At 41.7% G+C, this 22,478-nt stretch overlaps 1 protein-coding gene and 1 long non-coding RNA gene across 2 annotated transcripts in view; both read right to left on the bottom strand.

The window, feature by feature from the left end:
• LOC126471134 (uncharacterized) overlaps positions 1-22,478 on the bottom strand; it is a 230,204-nt gene that overhangs the window by 44,028 nt on the left and 163,698 nt on the right. The window lies entirely within an intron of this gene.
• LOC126471133 (uncharacterized) overlaps positions 1-22,478 on the bottom strand; it is a 127,905-nt gene that overhangs the window by 44,028 nt on the left and 61,399 nt on the right. Inside the window, exon 4 of the mRNA XM_050099224.1 lies at positions 16,347-16,465. Coding sequence (XP_049955181.1) covers positions 16,347-16,465 — 119 coding nt within the window. The remainder of the gene's footprint in view (positions 1-16,346; positions 16,466-22,478) is intronic.

Genomic DNA, 22,478 nt, shown 5'->3' with positions numbered 1-22,478 from the left:
TCCTGTGGCAAAACCAGCTGCCTTTACTATGAAGATTGAGAAAGGTGGTTTGCTTCATCCATCTGTAGCATTGTTTAAAATAGTACAGCATACAGAAATATGCTTTCATTTCACTCTAGTGAGATTTGCTTTAAACTCTAACCCTTTTTAACAGGTTTATTAAGTCTGTTTGTTGTTTCTTTAGTAAACAAGCCAGTGTGTTTGGCAATGTCCATATGCTAGTCTCTACCACTGAGTGTGAAGATGTGCATGAGTCACAGTTCATACAACGTATTGCTGCTGTGTACCTTCAGATTAGAATAAAGGCACACACTAAAAAAACAACAACTGCTGCACAGGGTAACTATTCTGGCATGAGGCAGAGGTTGGGAAGCTAATTACATTTTTCAATGTTTGACATTGAATGAAGCAAAACAATAAACAAAAATTAAAATTTGATGTTCATGTGTTGCCAGTTTGACCACTTCTGTCCTTTCCCAAAACTCTTGCTTGTAAATTGGTAACATAACAACCTGTAAAGTGATATTAACATTGCAGATTTTCCTCTGTTAGCAGCTGAAATTTGCAACGAAGCAATGGTTTAGCAGTTTTGTTACCTAATGATGTGTAAAGATATCTTCTCGTTAGGTTCAGAGAGAAATGCACTTTGCATCAAATGTGTTATTGTGTGAAAGTTCGCCACATGTCAGATTAAGAAACTATAATAAGAAATTTTTCATGTCAATATTTTGGTCATTTTGTATCACTCTATAGTTTCTTCATACAGGAAATAAAATGCGAAAAGTGAAAGCAAAAAATCTCTTGCACATAGGTAAGATTTTTGAGAAATATAATTTGTCAACAGCCTTAGCGGCGGCATGGAAATTACATATGTAAATGCAGCAGACTAATTGCAAAATTGATCTTGCAATGAAAGGTTACAAGGTACGCCAACGTGAGTAACTTACAAGTAGATATCCTTCGAGTAGTGGAGTAACTTGCATCACTAAATAAAAGCATGTTTTCCAGTCCAGACAGTTTACCAATTAGGTTCCTTTCAATGTGGATGCAAGGGCCCCATACTTAACATCTACATCTATGTGATTACTCTGATATTCACAATAAAGTGCCTGGCAGAGGGTTCAATGAACCACCTTCATGCTGCCTCTCTACCGTTCCACTCTCGAACGGCATGCGGGAAAAACGAGCACTTAAAATTTTGTGTACGAGCCCTGATTTCTCTTAATTTTATCGTGATGGTCACTACTCCCTATGTCGGTGGGTGCCAACAGAACGTTTTCGCAATCGGAGGAAAAAACTGGCGATTGAAACTTCATGAGAAGTTCCCATCGCAACGAAAATCGCCTTTGTTTTAATGACTGCCACTCCAATTCACATATCATGTCTGTGACACTATCTCCCCTATTTCGCGATAATACAAAACGAGCTGCCCTTCTTTGTACTTTTTCGGTGTCACCTCCAAGTCTCACCTGATGTGGAACCCACACCACACAGCAGTACTCCAGAATAGGGCGGACAAGCGTAGTGTAAGTAGTTTCTTTGGTAGACCTGTTGCACCTTCTAAGTGTTCTGCCAATGAATTACAGTCTTTGGTTTGCTCTACCCACAATATTATGTATGTGAGCGTTCCAATTTAGGTTATTTGTAATTGTAATCCCTAAGTATTTAGTTGAATTTACAGCCCTCAGATTTATGTGACATATCGCATAATCAAAATTTAGCTGATTTCTTTTAGTACTCATGTGAATAACTTCACACTTTTGTGTCTATTTCTATAAATTTGTGAGAGTTTTGCATTATTATTATTATTATTATTATTATTATTATTATTATTTCTTATTTCTTTCCTAAATGAAAAGGTGAATGCTAGGAATAGCTATATAAGGTAAAATTAAATATAGTATGCTCATAATGATCCAGGTAACAGACAACCCAAGACTGCAGAGATAGCAGGAAAATATAGATTATCATAAAATAAACATTTTTACCAAAAATTGCTATTTACTGCATTCACAAAACATGCTTCACATCACATGTAAATGCCCAGTGCATTACTTATATGGTACTTGCCAGATACTGACAACTTACTTACAAAACTAGATGTGGTGCACAATATTTCGTATCATTCACCTTCAGCTTACTTTTAAGAACTACACATCCAGTTTTTTCTATCTCTGTTTTCTTGATCACCTAATGTTTGCTGTCTTCCTCTATTGGACACACTTGTTCACTGTATCCACATCACTCAGCTCCTCAAATCCTGGTTCACAGTCATCACCAGTTAACCATTTCTGGATTTTTCATCATCCACTGTATGTCTTCACAAAAAACCTTTTTCATCAGTCCCAGTATCTCATTCATCGCTACTAGAATCTTCAAAGCCACTTACAGCAGAAAGTGTTTCAGTTTTCTTCCACAAGCAAACAATGGTCGTTTTGTTAACATTGTCTCAAACCTTGCAAATACCTTGTGGTTATAATTAAACTTTCCCTATTTAACACATTATAACATGGAAACTAATTGCTGTATGAGTACCAAACTTGGTACCATTAATGTCAAGGACATGGGGAAGAGAAGTAATGCAGAATTAATTCATCTGAAACACTTTTAATGTGCTGCTATGGTACATCATAACAATACATACCAGTACCATTGCTGCTACAAAAGGGGCTCAATATGGCGCCCATCAGTGTCCAAAAGAGCCTGTAAGTACAGGATTGCATTTTGCACAGCAGAACAAAGCATGTCCGTAGGTATGCAAGCTACCTCTCTTGATATGCTGTGCTTCAGATCAGCATATGTGAATGTTCCCCTGGTAAAACCTGTGCTTCAGGTACCCCCACAACCAGAAATCACAGGGAGTGAGATGAGGCAATCGTGCCGGCCAAGCATTTGGAAACAATCAGCTAATAGTTCAGTTGTTTCCAAATGTTTTTCGGAGAAGCAGGTGAACCTAATGAGCGGTGGACCGACATCTTGCACGAAACCTGTTGAATTCAATGCATCTCTCTCCTGTAGGGTAGTTATGACATGAGGCAAAGCATATTGCAATAATGCTGGCCAGCCGCGCTGCACACCTTTGGTCCTTGAGCGCCAACCTGTTCAAAACAGAATGGGCCCATGATGAATATAGCTGTGAACCCACACAATACCGTGACACATTCGCCATACAGAGGAACTTCATACATAGTGACCTGAGGTGAAGATCCCAACACTCAGCAATTCTGTGTGTTCACCCCACTCATCAGAGAAAAATGAGCTTTGTCTGTCCATAGGATGGTCCAGCCATCGTAAACTCCAATCCTTGTGGGAAAATGAAGGGTGAAGTGAACATGTCGTTCTGCATCCTGTGGTGCAAGCTGCTGTATGATATGGATGTCGTACGAATATCATTTGAGAATGGTTCGAAGAACCTTCCATACAGTGGGCCACAGGATGTTCAACTGTCATGACACAGCACCCCACTGCCTGACGATTGGTAATTTCCTGCAGCATTGTATGTCATAGCAATAGCAATTTCATCCACCACCAGTCATCGCCCTCCTCCCAGAGTGACATCCAGTTCTCCAGTTGATTCAAACTTTTTCATCGTGCTCCGCACAGCAGGTGGAGAAAGAGGACCCTTCTGTAAGCCTGTCAGCCAGTGATATTCTCAAAACGGAGGCGCAACATTACTGTTGTTTTGATAGTAGAGCTTCACCAAAAATACCCTGTTCCTTTTGTCCAAGCTCATGTTGACACATCAAGAAGTGCACTGTGACTGGTCAGGTGTGTGAGACTGTGAATAACGATGACTGATCATGGCACCTGGTGGCCATAATTGGAACTGGACACTGGCGCTGTGACAGATGGAAGTCATGCACCTCATACTCTTGACATTAACGCTACTAAGTTTGGTACTCATGCAGTAAATAGTTTCCATGCTATAATGTGTTAAATGGGGAATGTTTAATTACAGCCACCTGGTATTGTGAATTGCACCAAGCACATTCAGGAGTTACTGGTAACTGAGGGTATCTGAGCCTTCTTGCACAAGCTGTTTCATGATATTTGATAGGTAATGTTGTTTCGCAGCTGCTAGCATCTTTTGTCCATTGTCCATACTAGTGATGTAATGTAAGGTACCTCACAAAAATTATTGTCATCTTCTCCAGGATGACAAGGTGCATTGTCTAGTTAATCAACAACTCTCTTAGGTAGTGAATATGCCTCGTATGTTTTCCATGTCTTTGGAGAGTGGAGGATTTGAAGTTTACGATAAATGTTTTGGGACAAATATTTGTTATATATGAGATGGATTGTAAATGCAATTGTATTGTTTTCAAGTCAATACAAAAAAAAAGGGAAGAAACTTCATTTTAAGGAAGAAATCAAAATTTAGCATGCTTTTCTTTACAGCCAATCACTGGATAATTTCTTAAAAAGCCAAATGCGGTTGTGAAACTAAAGATAAGCTTAAATAAATAATAGCCCAATTGGAAAATCTCGTGTTCAGTTATTAAGCATATTGCTACGGTACGCTTGATGAAGAAATCTTTCAGGTAAGCCTTCCCCTCGAAACATATATGAACAACAGGAACAAATGTAGAACGGAACCAGTCTCTGAAGATAGCAGTATATCTACACTATACATCTACACTGTGCAAATCACACTTAAGTGCTTGGCACGGAGTTCATTGAACCACCTTAACAATAATTCTTTATTATTTCAATCTCAAACAGTTTGTGGTAAAAACGAACATGTATATCTGTCTGTACGAGCTCTGATTTCCCTTATTCTGTTATGAGTTTCTCCCTATGTAGGTCGATGTCAAAAAAAAACATTTTCGCATTCGGAGGAGAAAGTTGGTGATTGAAATTTCGTGAGCGGCTCTCCCTATGTAGGTCGGAGTCAACAAAATATTTTCGCATTCGGAGGAGAAAGTTGGCAATTGAAATTTCGTGAGATGATTCCACCACACCGAAAAATGCCTCTGTCTTGATGTCCACCCGAAGTCCTGTATCATAACAGTGACACACTCTCCCCTATTTCGTGATAGTAAAAAATGTGCTGCTCATCTTTGAACTTTCTCGATGTACTCCGTCAATCCTATTTGGTAAGGATCCCGCATGGTGCAGCAGTATTCTAAAAGAGGATGGGCAAGCATAGTGTAGGGAGTGTCTCTTTAGTAGATCTGTTACATTTTCTAAGTGTTCTGCCAATAAAATGCATTCTTTGATTTACCTTACCCACAACATTTTTTGTGTTCTTTCCAATTTAAGTTGTTCGTAATCGTAATTGCTAGATATTTAGTTGAATTTACCGACTTTATATTTGACTGATTTATTGTGTAACCGAAGTTCAACAGATTCCATTTAGCACTCATGTGGATGACCTCACACTTTTCATTATTTACTATCAACTGCCAATTTTCGCACCATACAGATATCTTTTCTAAATCTTTTTGCAATTTGTTTTGATCTTCTGATGGCTTTACTAGACGATAAACGACAACGTCATCTGTAAACAACCTAAGACAGCTGCTCAGATTGTCTCCCAAATCATTTATATAGATAAGGAACAGCAGAGGGCCTGTAACACTTCCTTGGGGAACGCCAGAAATCACTTCTGTTTCACTCGATGGCTTTCCATCAGTAACTACGAACTGTGACCTCTCAGACAGGAACTAACGAATGCAGTCACACAACTGAGATAATATTCCGTAAGCACACAATTTCACTACGAGCAGCTTGTGTGGTATAGTGTCAAAAGCCTTGTGGAAATCCCTTGTCAGTAGCGCTCAACACTTTGTGTATGTAAAGACCTAGTTGTGTTTCACAAGAACGATGTTTTCTAAATCCGAGTTGACTGTATGTCGATAGACCATTTTCTTTGAGGTCATTCATAATGTTCGAACATAATATTACTCCTATTACCTTTTTTGAATAATGGTGTGACCTGTACAACTTTCCAGTCTTTGGGTACGGATCTTTCGTCGAGCGAACGCTTGTATATGATTGTTATACAGTGTCAGTTAGACCGTCAGCGAGAGCGCACCGCTAGTTCCTGCTACTAATAAGCCGAGTACACCGTTCGCTTGTTACATATTTTTACGTTCTTCAAACAGGAGCGACTTATTTTCAGTTATCTGTGTAGTTACTAGTTTATTTTTGTAATTTCTTGAGTGTTTGAGTGCTTACTAGGCACAACCTTTTATTTATATAACAGTGTAGTGTAAAGTACCGCCGTTGCTATCGACCGTTGTATCGACTCTCATATCGTGCAGGCTTCTGTTTGTTTGGTTAGAACAGTCAGAGTCGGTTAGACCGTCAGCGAGTTCGCACCGCTAGTACCGGCTACTACTAAGGCGAGTACACCGTTCGCTTGTTACATATTTTTACGAGCTTCAAACAGGAGTGACTACAGTAATGGATAGGAACTGTGATTGTCAGCGAGTTCGCACCGCTAGTTCCGGCTACTACTAAGGCGAGTACACCGTTCGCTTGTTACATATTTTTACGAGCTTCAAACAGGAGTGACTACAGTAATGGATAGGAACTGTGATTGTTGTGTACAGATGCGAGCTGAGCTGGCGACCCTTCGCTCACAGCTTCAGGCTGCGTTGGCTTGCGCCACACAGCTTGAGGTTGCTGCCAAGGGGCTTCACTGTGGGGGATCGGACGCGTGGAAGCGAGGGACATCGAGCACGTCCCATGTGTCCTTTGATCGGTCCACTGCTGTGACCTCCCTGGATACTGCCTGAACTGAGGTTGACCCCTCACCTGTGGTCGAGTGGGAGATCATTCCAAAGTCTGGCAGGCAGCGAAAAACTTTCCGAGGGGCCGATCGTAGGGCCTCCCCGGCTCGTTCGACGAACAGGTTTCAGGCGTTATCTTTGGCTAACGATGTCTCTCAGCCGGATGCAGTCGTCCTCCCTGTTCCAGACGAAGCTTCTCGGCCCGCAAGGTCTGTGCATTCACAGAGGGTAGGTTTGCTGGCAGTTGGGAGCTCCAACGTTAGGCGCGTAATGGGCCCCTTAGGATTGGATTGTTTGGGGGAAGAGACCAAACAGCAAGGTCATCGGTCTCACCAGATTAGGGAAGGATGGGGAAGGAAGTCGGCCGTGCCCTTTCAAAGGAACAATCCCGGCATTTGCCTGGAGCGATTTAGGGAAATCACGAAAAACCTAAATCAGGATGGCCGGACACGGGAGGGTCCCTTAGGAAAATGGCTGCCAAGGAGGGGAAGGAAGCCAGTGTGCACTCCGCGTGCATTCCAGGGGGAGTCATTCCGCATGTGGAAAGGGTGCTTCTGGATTCCGTGAAGAGTACAGGGTGCAGCCAACTGCAGGTGGCTCATGTCGGTACTAATGGTGTGTGTCGCTTTGGATCTGAGCAGATTCTGTCTGGTTTCGGGCGGCGTGCGGAAATGGTAAAGACTGCCAGTCTTGCTTCCGAGATTAAGGCGGAGCTCACCATCAACAGCATCGTCGATAGAGCCGACTGTGGTCCTTTGGTGTAGAGCCGAGTGGAGGGACTGAATCAAAGGCTCAGGCGGTTCTGTGACAGTGTAGGCTGCAGATTCCTTGACTTGCGCCATCGGGTGGTGGGTTTCCGGGTTCCGCTTAATAGGTCAGGAGTCCACTACACACAGGAGGCGGCTACACGGGTAGCAGGGGCTGTGTGGTAGGGACTGGGTGGTTTTTTTAGGTTAGACGGTCTCAGGGATCCACAGAAGGGGCGTCCGTCTAAAAGTAGGCAGGTAAAACACAATAAGGTAGTAGTAGAAACGATTGGTATTGTAGGTGTAAATTGTCGTAGCTGTGTTGGGAAAGAACCAGAGCTCGAAGCCCTAATGGAAAGCACTGAAGCTCAAATAGTTGTAGGTACAGAGAGCTGGCTAAAGCCGGAAAGAAGTTCAGCCGAAATTTTTTCAAACGATCTAACAGTGTTCAGAAAGGATTGATAAATACAATTGGTGGTGGAGTATTTATTGCTGTCAGAGGTAGTTTGCCTTGTAGCAAAATTGAAGTAGATAGTTCGTGTGAAATAGTATGGGTAAAAACTTGAGTCTCATTTCAAATAAGTACCCCGCTCATACAATTATAGTCGGTGGTGACTTCAATCTACCCTCAATATGCTGCAAAAATTATACGTTTAAAGCCGGTGGCAGGAATAAAACATCATTCGAAATTGTAGTGAATGCTTTCTGAGAAAATTTTTGAACAATTAGTTCATGAGCCCACTCAAAGCGTAAATGGTTGCGAAAGCATACTTGACCTTTTAGCAACAAATAATCCTGGACAAATAGTGAGTGTTGTGATGAATACAGGGATTAGCGACCACAAGGCAGTTGCTGCTAGGCTGAATACCGTAGCACCTACAACCATCAAAAATAAACACAAAGTATATATATTTGAAAAAGCTGATAAAAATGCTCTTAACGCCTTTTTAAGAGACAGTCTTCACTCCTGCCCATCTGATAATGTAAGTTTAGAAAAGTTGTGGAATGTTTTCAAGAGAGATATATACCACATAAATTAAAAAGTGATGGTACTGATCCCCCATGGTACACAAAACGGGTCAGATCGTTGTTGCAGAAGCATCGAAAAAAGCATGCCAAATTTAAAAGAACGCAAAAGCCCCAAGATTGGCAAAGTTTTACACAAGTTCGAAATATAGCGCGTACTTCAATGCGAGATGCTTTTAATAATTTCCACAACGAAATTCTGTCTCGAAATCTGGCAGAAAACTCAAAAAGATTCTGGTCATACATAAAGCACACCAGTGACAAGACGCAGTCAATACATTCACTGCGCGATAACAACGGTGAAGTCACTGATGACAGTGCCACTAAAGCAGAGTTATTAAACACGGTTTTCCGAAACTCGAAGTAAATATTCCTGAATTCCGATCAAGGACAACTGCCAAAATGAGAAACATAGAAGCTTGAATCACTTAATAAAGGCAAGGCCTCCGGGCCAGACTGTATACCAGTTAGGTTCCTCTCAGAGTATGCTGATAAAATACCTCCATATTTAGCAATTATATACAACCACTCGCTCATAGAAAGATCTGTACCTAAAGACTGGAAAATTGCTCAAGCCACACCAATACTCAAAAAGGGAAGTAGGAGTAATCTGCTGAATTACAGGCCTATACCACTAACGTCGATTTGCAGTAGGGTTTTAGAGCATATATTGTATTTGTACATTTTGAAGTACCTCAATGAAAACAATTTATTGACATATAGTGAGCAAGGATTCAGAAAATATCGTTCTTGTGAAACACAACTAGTTCTTTATACTCATGAAGTAATAAGTGCTAACGACAGGGGATGTCAAATTGATTCCATATTTTTAGATTTCCAGAAGGCTTTCGATACCGTTCCTCACAAGCGTCTTCTAACCAAACTGCGCGCCTATGGAGTATCGCCTCAGTTGTGCGACTGGATTTGTGATTTCCTGTCTGAAAGGTCACAGTTCGTAGTAACAGACGGAAAGTCATGGAGTAAAACAGAAGTAATATCTGGCGTTCCCCAAGGAAGTGTTATAGGCCCTCTAGTGTTCCTGATCTATATTAACGACATAGGAGACAATCTGAGTAGCTGTCTTAGATTGTTTGCAGATGATGCTGTCATTTACCATATTCTATAGTCATCAGATGATCAAAACGACTTGCAAAATGATTTAGATAAGGTATCTGTATAGTGCGAAAAGTGGCAATTGACCCTGCGTTGGCTTCCGTCACACAGCTTGAGGTTGCTGCCAGGGGTTTTACCAGGGGAACATTCACATATGCTGATCTGAAGCACAGCATATCAAGAGAGGTAGCTTGCATACCTACGGACATGCTTTGTTCTGCTGTGCAAAATGCAATCCTGTACTTACGGGCTCTTTTAGACACTGATGGGCGCCATATTGAGCCCCTTTTGTAGCAGCAATGGTACTGGTATGTATTGTTATGATGTACCATAGCAGCACATTAAAAGTGTTTCAGATGAATTAATTCTGCATTACTTCTCTTCCCCATGTCCTTGACATTAATGGTACCAAGTTTGGTACTCATACAGCAATTAGTTTCCATGTTATAATGTGTTAAATAGGGAAAGTTTAATTATAACCACAAGGTATTTGCAAGGTTTGAGACAATGTTAACAAAACGACCATTGTTTGCTTGTGGAAGAAAACTGAAACACTTTCTGCTGTAAGTGGCTTTGAAGATTCTAGTAGCGATGAATGAGATACTGGGACTGATGAAAAAGGTTTTTTGTGAAGACATACAGTGGATGATGAAAAATCCAGAAATGGTTAACTGGTGATGGCTGTGAACCAGGATTTGAGGGGCTGAGTGATGTGGATACAGTGAACAAGTGTGTCCAATAGAGGAAGACAGCAAACATTAGGTGATCAAGAAAACAGAGAAAGAAAAAACTGGATGTGTAGTTCTTAAAAGTAAGCTGAAGGTGAATGATACGAAATATTGTGCAACACATCTAGTTTTGTAAGTAAGTTGTCAGTATCTGGCAAGTACCATATAAGTAATGCACTGGGCTTTTAAATGTGATGTGAAGCATGTTTTGTGAATGCAGTAAATAGCAATTTTTGGTAAAAATGTTTATTTTATGATAATCTATATTTTCCTGTTATCTCTGCAGTCTTGGGTTGTCTGTTACCTGGATCATTATGAGCATACTATATTTAATTTTACCTTATATAGCTATTCCTAGCATTCACCTTTTCATTTAGGAAAGAAATAAGAAATAATAATAATAATAATAATAATAATAATGCAAAACTCTCACAAATTTATAGAAATAGATTTCCTCTTGTAAAAAGAAGTGGGAAAGTTTTAAACACAGGTTATCCTGAATGTAAGACAAAAATCTAATAAATAAATGCAAGCCAGGTGGTACATAGAAAAATGAGAAATGAAAAATACACCAATGTTTTGCACAGGTATCTGAGATATACTATACAATTACAGTGTAGTAAAAAGCAGTAACTGGAGATGTCAGTTATGCATGTATATAAATATCTTGTCTGCAGTGCACCCTATTTAGTTAATTTACATTGATGCATGTGGTTTAACTCAAGGATACAGACAAATATAACCAAAAATGGAAGGGAAATTATTTTTTTTATAACAAGCAGCTCTGCCATTTCCTCTATTGTCTGCACGATAAGGTACAATTCACCAGATCTTGCATGCACTGCTGCTACACTTAAATGCAAGTTCAAAATGGTCACGTTGATTCCAAATCCCATCTGTACCTAGTGTGTACTGTGATAGACCACTGGGGCTACAATGATCGATAGCGAAACCTGTGTAGTTCTTGATACCAACTGGGAGTGTGAGACAACCAGTGGGATGACACACAACAATACAGAAGTTACAAAACTCAAATTAATTCTGCAAAACTGAGTATATTTAAGAGCACTTATAGTTGGATTTTTGCCTTATAGTCATACCACCCATACTGATTTATATTGTGAGATGTTGCAAAAAAACTACACAAAATTAATAGTTGGGAACACTGTACTCAGAATTTTTCATCTTGGAGAGTTTAAATGCATGCATCACAAGATGAAAAGAAGTGACTGTACTTTTAAAGCAATCTCACATTTTTGTGGGTAAATAAGTAAAAACAGAGTACAAACAAAAATAAAAATGCAGGGCACTTCTTCCAAAATGAGTTCAACGTCTCTCTTGAAAATCAGGTGTGTGTGTTACCTAGTTCGTTGAAACTTGATACAAAACTCTATTTTCAAAAATTGCTATTGCACACAATTCTAGAAACAATTTATAAAAATACCCAATACAGGAGAGGGCAATGTGACAATGTTCAGCTACACACGGCATATCCTCCTTTAAAGTATGTTTTACAGTATTCAAACAAGAAGTCTTTCATGACTCACAGAATTACCTGAGGCTGGTTTTTTGAGTCTGAATGATTTGAGAGCTCAAGAAGCTATCACAAATATAACTGACATCAGATGCTTCATAATAGTTTTTCACTCCTATTTTGTGTACAACGGTACTATTCTCTCTCTCTCTCTCTCTCTCTCTCTCTCTCTCTCTCTCTCTCTCTTTACATTGTGCTGGCTGACTATGTGGTAGCTGGGACAATGTGTAGCAATACATGTTACAAGAGAGAAAGAGAGAGATAGATAGGGGGAGGGGGGGGGGGAGAGAGAGAGAGAGAGAGAGAGAGAGAGAGAGAGAGAGAGAGAGAGAGAGAGAGAGAGAGAGAGAGAGAGAGAGAGCTTCTTTTTTCTTTTCCAAAAAGAATTTGTCCAAAATCTAGCTATGTTTTCTCTCTTGTGTATCTACCTACATGGCTACTCTGCAATAGACACTTGAAAGGGGCACTGCAACCTTTGAGGTTATGAAGTAATGATACTTTATTGCTTACTCATCGACTTCTGGAATTTTTGATGCTGAGTGCACTTTTTCTCTGGAGGGGACATTGTCTTGCTATTTAACAACACCAATGGTCCAGCACATTATCTACGTGATGCTTTCAATTTACATAGCTTGTAACTAATCTCTAGGTGTTTGGTTTAATCAACAACCTTTAAATTGTGATTTATCATGTAGCCAAAATTTAACAGATTGTTTTAGTATTCATTACACGGCATTATACTTTACTGTTGGGGTCAACTGCTGCTTTTTGCACCCAGCATATATCTTGCCTTTATGTGCTTTGACAGCTCAATGCCAGTACTACTGGGTGAGATTTTAGCTTTACCCCTTAAATTATTTACATTCCACCAGGACCTTCCATTACCATATTTAAATAGTAATTTGTTCATCTTAGGTATCATAGCTGTTGACAAATTCTGATTACTCCTAGTAGAAGAAACCAACAAAACTGATAGGAATGTGTTTACATTTTTTACATCACCAGTACTAGTATTGGGCTATTTTCCACTGTTTTGGCGACCATTGGCAAGGTAAGAAAATGATCCAAGATACAATACAATCTAAAAACCCAATCATTATAAGGTAATTAGAAATATAAATATTAATTATAGAAAGACAGGAAATGGAAAAAAGATAAAGATATGAAATAAATAAAACTAAAAGCCTATTTTGATGGTTTTTGTTCACAAGAAATGGTTTCTGTTCATAAGAGCTATACATTCAGAAATCTAGTTATGATATTGAGACATCATTAGTGGAGGAGAACAGGCAATGTCAAACATCCTCAGCAAAGCTGCTGATGAAATTAAATGGGGCACATGCTTCATTTTGGCTGGATTCCATTTACAGAGTTTTACACCACTTCAGCACAAAGGACTCTCGCATTCACTAATTGCAAGCATGCTGCACTACATCTGTTTATGGTTAACAATAAACAAATTTGACAAGATTTGGCTGCCTCTGTCACCTACAGCTCCACTCACCTTTAGCAGTGACCCCCTCCCTCCCTTCATTGTCCTCAGCACCATTACAATTTACTGCCCAAGCATGTAACGTGGTGCAAGACTGGTGTGATGTTCATTGTCATCTTTCTCACCTGTCCCAACAACATGATTTTGCAATAGCACAGCATTACCTTAGCACAGAATGCCGTGTGATGTATGAGAAGAGAATGAGTGTATCCTCAGTTTCATTCTCCTGGGACTGTGTGATAAAAGAGGTGGATAACTATCAACTTTCCAGTTAAGTACAGTCTAGAGCCCCACATCTGCAGCTATTATAATTTCAATAGTTTGACCAGAACATATTGAAGAGCCCACCTAGTAACCAACTTCGGTTTGGCTCATGGTCACAGTGACACTCAGCAGCAGCTCCCAGTGCACATGCGAAAGGCCACTGCTCTGTTTGCAGTAGGGGCTCTGGAAACCCTACTACCATGCACTTGGGAGTAACTCTGCCACACACACACATTACTTCTGAATAGGGCTTCCATAAGAAAAGTGCCACAGTGTGGACACTGGCAGGTGCTACTTGTCTGCAGTAACCTGCAGCAACCACTCGAAACGTCAAGCATTTATTTCAAAGGAATTCTGTGGAATTTGCACAATGTGATCTGGTGGCAGATCAGCAGTAACCTGCAGCAATCACCTGAAATGTCAAGCATTTGTTTCAAAGGAATTCTGTGGAATTTGCACAATGTGATCTGGTGGCAGATCCAGCTGCCACATATTCATCATATCTCAAAAATCTTGGAATGAAAATAAGTTTCATGGGATTTATACAAACACAACAAAACACAGAAAAATAACAATCAGGCTTTGCCTCCCTGTCTAGAACTAACAGCAGAGTTCACTATTCCAGTGCAAACATCTCCAATACAAAAACAAGAAACTGAAAATACCGATAAATTGAAAACAAAATTAAAATAGTGTATTACTAACAATTTCATCAATAAACCATCTGATTAACTAGATTGAATTATTGAATTATCCTGTTAGCTGTGTGACAAGTAGCAATGACAACTGTAAATGAATATGTTGTTCCACAAACTGACAAATATTGTAGTTGTCAGGTAGAAGTTAGCTAGCAGTACAGAAGGCATCACCTACTTAATGTCTGACAAAATGAAGGTAGCACATACTTTTTTTTCTCTGAAGTAGTGGTATTTGTAATTTTAGCTTAGATATTCACAAATAAATGTAAATTAGTCATGAAACTGAAAGTTGGTTAGAACAAAAAAGTGCTTTTATAGATCACATATTGGTAGAGGCAGAAGGAGTGGATGAGGCTTAACAAGAGGAAGCTGAATTTCTACATGCCTCACATATCTGCAGTTCATAATAAGCCACACAGGTTTGCAGCAGCCTCTTACAGTGCAACTAATAGCATACAATAATCTCTTTCAGCCACAGTAGATGTTAAATATGCCTCAGTATCTCAGGATTCTTCCAGGTGGTGAAGCTCTGTTGGTAAGATAAGAATGGTACATTCTAGTAGTCTGAACATTAGCAAGTAGGTTCATTGCTACAAGCTATTATGACTTTACAGTTAACCACCTGTAAACCGTAGAGGCAAAATTACCAGGCATTTATCTCCTCAGGACAGAAATGGAACCAGTTTCTCGAAACAACTCGGGAAACTGTTTAAATTCAACTCATTTATGAATGAAAATTGTAGTTACAGTGGAGCCAGACTGGAGAGAACTGTGGAAGTTCTCTGGTCCAGGAGCAGCTGGGGACATATTTTGGAATATGATCCTACACTGACAATAAATATCTGCAATAGCAGAACTGATAAAATGACTTATGTTGACATGGCTGTTTCGTAGAATGCTCAGCCACACAACAACAGCAGTGGGCTGAACTGTGGCTGCTAGGAGTGACAATTGAGAACCAAATGAGCAAATCAAATCAAGGCATTTTGATTTGCTCATGTTTTGTGGCAAGCAAGTCCTGACTCATGTTACCAATTCAGAAATAGCAATTGGTTCACAGCTATGATGGAATTCAGCCTAACACATTGTTTAGCCTCTATATTTACATGTTTCATCCGACCATTGGTCCCTATCATGACTTCCCTGCATGAGCGTAAGCATTACTGGTCAGTGGGTTTTGAGTTAGCCTGTGACTCAGGTATCCTTGCACTTTGAAAGTTAGAATTTAAAGAGGGATATCATTTGAAATAAAAAGCATAAAAATGAAAACAAAGATAGTGTCGTTAGAGGATTCAGTGTAATTTACTACGCATGGTCTTATTGGGGGCGGTATGCCATTGCCTCCCTCTGACCTTTGAACTGACTTACCTGACCAATTAAAGGGGTAACTACAGTTGATTTTGGATTCTAAACTAGAGTGTCACTTATTTTTCCCATCAACAAACATCGCTAGAGGTGAAAGCAGCGATGAACACAAGAGCTGCATAAGATGTAGTGTACCTCAAATGCAGGATTACTTCTACATACAGTCCATCCTCAATGAAATTTCTAAAGCAATTAACCCTGAAACACATATGGTGTTTAATTTCACCAGATCTGTACAGTGACATTATTAAATAGTCGTAGCTAATGGACTGTAGGAGTAGAAGAACAACACTTACTATTATTGTCTTAATTCGAATCCTTAAAACAAATATCTTTATGTTTCCATTAAGATTTACACCCCTCGGTATGCAGTACAGTACAGCTGCACCAACAAACCTGTTTTGTCAATGGCGCTATTCCCACACATATAGTGAATAAACCTCTGGGTTTTGAAGTTGTAAGAGGGAAACATCAGATACACTGAAATGGAGCTGTGGCCAGGCCATTTCATTGGTTATAGCAACAGCTCACGATAAACATATCTGTAATTTAATTCTGGTCTGGCACAAATTCAGTTATCATAGGTAAATAATATAGAAGTAAAAAAACAAATCTATGATTTCAATATAGGTATATAGCTTACCGATTTTTGTAATCTTGCAGTTTGGCAGTACCATCATTTAGTTCTGCCACACTTTGCTCAAGTATTGAAATTCCTGTAAGACAGCATTTTTCTATTTCTTTTTCTATAAGAGCATCAACCTGGAAGAAAAGTTATGATTAACAAATCTGCAAATGAAAAAGACTGCTTATGATAAGTACTGAACATTAATTTTTTTACTGAAAAATCAACAAAAACTTGCCACACATGATATAAAAGGGTGTTTACATCACTTTCTTTTGAAGAACAGAAGAAGAAAATGCAGACAATAAATGCAAGAAAAATAAATGTACCGAAAAGTAATGCCTCTGAATTTTTAATTTGAAACTCTAAAAGCGTTTCGTAAATAAAACGAATGCTGTTAACACTCTACATCTTTATTCATCATTTCTACATATTTGCAGCCTTCTGCCACTAGAAGGGCTCCAAACTGTAATGTGTAACGTTAACTGTTGCTACATTGAGTTTCGAGTAGTTCATCCACATATGGAGCACTCTCTCCTTCAGCATGACAATGCCAGAACACACACAACCAATTCTGTTGTAACAGGGACCAGAATGGTCGCGGGGTTGATGTGATGGAAAGTGCAGCAGGACCCGCAGAGCGGCCCGCGCACAACAACACAACGGGAGAGGACAGACACGAACAACAAAGGACAGAATGAACAACAAGAAGATTGAAACAACGGAGTCACAAGAATACCTAACAACCACATCCACTCATATACATAACAAGAAAGTAAAGAAGCTGTCTAAGGTGAGGCGATGTGCCCAGAGACGTACGCAAGATTAGACTAGCTGGCTGAGCAAGAGGCAGGTGCTTAAATACTCTATCGGGGGCGCCGCTATTGGCTGCTGGAACCACGTGTTCCACTGTGGCACACTCACACTAAATGTGGGCCAGGAGGCGCACGCCACCACAGCTTACGGCGCGATGGTGCAGAGACCTCTTGGGGTCTTCGACGTCCATGATGTCTGGTGGGGATTCAAATTCTGCACCGCACGGTACCAGATCCCTCCCCTGAAACTTGCGCGTAGGGGCCGAAACGTCCCGAATGGTGCTGAGCTGGGCGGTAGTGGGAGGGGGAGCCAGGCTCATCAACCACTATTGGAAGGGATGCCCAAGGTATTCATGACAGCCATGACAGCCGATCCAGAGTCCAGGGTGGGGGAGCGAGCCGCCGATCCACCCGTAGGTGGATAGGGCTGGTGGCAGGCCTGTGCCAGGAGCAGGGATGGTGACTCGAGGACCACGTCCACACCTGAAGGAGGTAGGGAAAGAGGTGGCAGCAAGAGTCCCGTATTGGCATCTGGGTGGTGCTGATTATGATGGTGGTGCTCTGACCCTGTTGACGTCTGCACTGATGTCACAAGCTGCCCATGGGCCGCAACGACTGTGGCGTGTGTCCAACCCACCTTGCGCCCATACTTGCGAGCCCACACCGCTGTGCCAGGGGCATACCGCTGCAAAGACTGGGAGCAGGGGTGGGAGGAGGATGGCATCAGCAAATGGATCAGGGTCCGTGGCTGTCGCCCATGAAGGAGCCTGCTGGACTGCGTCCATCAATTGGCATAGTGTGGTAGGTGCTCAAAAACAGGGTGAGGGCCGACTTGGATGGAGATGTATAGACCGCCTTAGTCAACTGGTGTTTAAAAGTGCGGTCAAGCCTCTCCGCCACGCCATTGGAAGAAGGGTGGAAAGGGGGGCTACGGATATGTTTTATACCATTGGCCTGACAGAAGTCGTGGAAGGAGGACACTGTGCTTGTACTTATACAATCCGAAAGGCATGTTGATAACCATGATGTTCTGAGATTCGGCATCCAAGGGCAACTGGTGGTATGCCTCAGCCAGGTTGATCTTTGAAAAATACTCTCCCACAACAAGCTTGGCAAGAAGGTCTTCCTTGCAGGGAATGGGGTAAGTGTCAACGAGAGACTGAGCATTGACTGTAGCGCCGAAGTCCCCACACAGCCGAAGGGACCCATTGGGTTTCCGTATGACCACCAGTGGTGTCGCCCATGCACTGTAAGTTACAGGCTCCAGCATGGCAGTGACCTGGAGCTGATCAAGTTCCTGCTTGACCACTGGCTGCAAGGACACCGGAAGAGGCCGGGCCCAGAAAAAGCAAGGCTGTGCATCCGGCTGTAGGGTGATGCTTGCCTGAAAGCTGGAAGCACATCCGAGATCCATTGCAAACAATGACGCAAAAGCGACGCATAGATCGTCCAAGTCCTGAAAAGGAACAGCCATGGAAACGACCTTAACTTCGACGGTAATTAAAAAGCCAAACAGTTGAAATGCATGCAGGCCAAAAATATTCAAAGCCAATGGATGGTCGATGACAAGGAGGGTAAGGAGCTGGGGAACATGCTTGTACGCTGCCTGGATGACGAACTGCCCACAAAAGAGAATGGAACCGTCTCCATAGGCGACCAAACGGCGAGAGGGAGGTGACAATGCACGAGAGCCCATTTGGGTATATGTCGCCATATTAATCAGGGAGATGGTGGCCCCAGTATCGACCTGAAAACTGACTCCTCAGTGAAACTGTGGAGCATGAGGAAAAGCTTCTGTGCTGACGGGTTGTCCTGTGCGACAATTGATTGCAGAGCATGGACTGTATCTTGAGGCCCACGAGGGGCAGGACTGGAGCGAGATGAGTGACTATGACAGACTGATTGGACATGGCCCTCCTTGTTACACAGCGAGCATGTTTTCCAGTGGTGGAGACAATCAGCCCGCAAATGGGTGGTAAAGCACTGTGGGCAAGATGGAAGTGGGCCGCTCGACAGGTGACGAGGGACGACCGAAGGTGCCGATGCCATAGAGACGTCGGACAATGAGGAGTCCCGACAGCACTGGCCTCTGTCGGACAGGCCACATTGCGAGGGTGGAACCCGCTGTGAAGCCACGATTGCCACCACCTGCAGTTGCGCAATACGATGCTCGTTAGCTGCTTGAGGAATTTCAAAGGAGCGGGCAATGGGGAGAATCTCTTCCAAGGAGGGATTGTCAAGTTTCAACGCCGCAGTACAGAGCTCAGGATTGGGAGCCAGCTGAACCACCACATCCCGGATCAGGGAGTCCACATACGAAGCCTTACACTGCTGACTGGTGCACGTAAAATCGCATTGACGGCTGAGACCCTGCAAGTCCATGACCCAGGAATGATATGATTGACCAGGTTGTTTATGGTACTGGTGGAACTCCAGCCAAGAGGCGACCACATGGTAGCACTGGGAATAATAGTTTGTCAGCAAAAGGCATATCTCCTGGAAAGAGAGAGCCACAGGATCAGACAATGGTGCCAACTTGCGGAGAAGAAAGAACATGTCTGGGGAGGCCCAAGACAAAAACAACGAGCACTGCAAGGAGTTGTCTGTGACTTGAAAAGCTGTGACATGTTGTTTCAGCCAGTGTAAGTAGGTTTGCCAGTCCTCTTTAGCGTCATTAACGGGTGGAAACGACAGCGGATGTGGGAAAGCATCAGACACCTGAGGACTCTCAAGCTGTTGTGGTAACATGTCCCGGGCATCGACTTCGTCCGTTAGCAACTGCAGCAACTTTTTTAAGATGTGTAACTGGAGCTGCTGCTGCTGCTGCATGGGCTGCTGCTGTTTCTCCAACAGACAGACCAACTTCGTCTCCATACCAACGATGACCACCATTTACCTCGTCGCCAAAATGTTGTAATGGCGACCAGAACGGTCGCAGATTGAAGTGACAGAAAGCGCGGTGGGACCCGCAGATTGGCCCATGAACAACAGCACAACGGGAGAGGACAGACACGATCGACAGACAGAATGAACAACAACATCGAAACAACGGAGTCACAAGAAAACCTAACAACCACGTCAACTCATACACAGAAAAGGAAATTAAAGAAGCTGTCTAGGTTAGGTGATGTGTCCAGAGATGTACGCAAGATTTAGCTGGCTGAGTGAGAGGCAGGCGCTTAAATGCTCTATTGGGGGCGCCGCTATTGGCCGTTGGAACCACGTGTTCCACTGTGGCACCCTCACACTAAATGTGGGCCAGGAGGTGCACGCCGCCACAGCTTATGGTGCGATGGTGCAGAGACCTCTACGGGTCTTCGATGTCCATGACGTCTGGCGGGGATTCAAATTCCGTGGCGCGCGGTGCCAGAAATTCGACACCTGCAACAATCCAACACCCTGGGTTTTGTTATTGATCATCTTCCATACAGTCACAACTTGGCTGCTCTATCCAATTTTCATCTGTTTCCAAAACTTAAAGTACAGCTTCAATGACTTCATTTTGATAATGATGGAAGCAGTGCAAGCAGAGGTGAGGTTGTGGCTCTACCAACAAAGTGAAACATTCTATAGTGACGGTACCAACAAATTGGTCTCTCAATGGGAGAAATGTGTTTGTTGCAAGAATGACTGTTGAGAAATAAATATGTAGATACGAAGACTAAAGATATAGAGGGTTAAAATCAATTGATTTACTTAAAAACCTTAAAGTATTTTCACATGAAAAGTTCAGAGGCATTACTTTTCAGCATGTCCTCACAGACCAAAGGAATATCCAGCTTTTAGGCAGAGTTGACATGTCATTATTTCTTTCTATGATAGTATAGTTGACAAATCAGTTAATGACTTGTCTTGGCATTGCCTCAAAGGGTTTCATCCCAAATATCACATGGGGGAGTAATAATTATTGGCTGCATGCCTGAAAACAGACAGTATATGTCTTTCCTTGAGGAAACTTCATGAATTACAATAGGATACAGATATTGAATAAGATTGTATAAGGGATTTAAAATAAACTGCATTCAGGTACAAATATTTATGAATATGATTTACAGCACTAAATATTACACAGTACCAAATTTTGACACAAGTACAAGAGTAGAGCTAAAAAAAAGTATATATGCAAAGTTCTTGCAGCACATAAAAAGATGTTGATTGTTTTAATTCTGGACAAGTGTATTTGTATGAGCTTCAAACACATCTGAGTACACAGCAAACATACAAGCGGGGACCAAAAAATAACCGGAATTTCTTTCTAGAAAGTATATACTTTACTGTTTTCAAATACAATCCTAATCTCCTTCGAAGTACTCTCCATTAGCATTAATACACTTGTCCAAACGTTCATTCCAGTGTTCGAAGCACCTTTTAAATTCGTCCTCTTTGATACCTGCTAGCACTTTCATGACATTGTGTTTTACGTCTTCCATATCCGCAAAACGCTTCCCTCTTCCCTCTCAAGTCTCTTTTCATCCTCGGGAATTGGAAAAAGTCCGAGGGTGCTAAATTTGGCGAACAGGGCGCGTGGGTCAAGGTAGTCATCTTTGTCGAGGCCAAAAACTGGCGAATGCTGAGAGCCGTGTGTGCGGGAGCATTGTCGTGATGCAGGAACCACAGTCCAGAATCCCACTAAGCCAGACATTTTCACGACAGACTTCTGCGAAGCCATTTCATAGCCTCCAAATAGAATTGTTGGTTTACTGTCTGGTTTTCAGGGACAAATTCAGAATGTATGATCCCTTTGACGTAAAAAAAAAAAAAAAAAAAAAAAAAAAAAAAAAAAAAAAAACAGGTCAACATAGCATCATGACTCATCACCTGTAATGATTTTGTTGAAAAAATGTGGATCATCTTTGAACGCATCCTTGTTTTTGAGACATTCTTGAACATGACGATCCCTTTGATCTCTGATAAGAAGCTTCGGCACGAATTTTGCTGCCACTCTTTGCATCCCCAAATCAACGGTCAAGATGCGCTGAATTGAGCTCCAAGATAACCCGGACAAGTTCTCGAGTTGGTCGATTGTCCTGCGTCGATCTTCACTGATGAGATCACTGATTTTGTCGACGTTGTCTTTGCTTCGAGAAGTTGAAGGTCGACTGTAACAGGGCTGATCTTCAACCACCATTTCTCCTTTTTTAAACCGAGAAAACTATTCGTACACTTACGTTTTACTAATAGCATGGTCTTTGTAGGCTGTCTGAATCATCGCTACAGTTTCTGCTCCGTTCTTGTCGAGCAAGAAACAAAACTTCACTGCCGCACATTGTTAGTAAGAACTAGCCATTTCCTCGCGTCACATCTGCACTGTACACACACTCAAAGAACTGCCAAA

This window comes from Schistocerca serialis, chromosome 3, assembly GCF_023864345.2.
Source record: "Schistocerca serialis cubense isolate TAMUIC-IGC-003099 chromosome 3, iqSchSeri2.2, whole genome shotgun sequence".
Lineage (NCBI taxonomy): Eukaryota > Metazoa > Arthropoda > Insecta > Orthoptera > Acrididae > Schistocerca > Schistocerca serialis.
The sequence above is the reverse complement of the archived record's forward strand: the minus strand, read 5'-3'. Positions and strand labels throughout refer to the sequence as shown.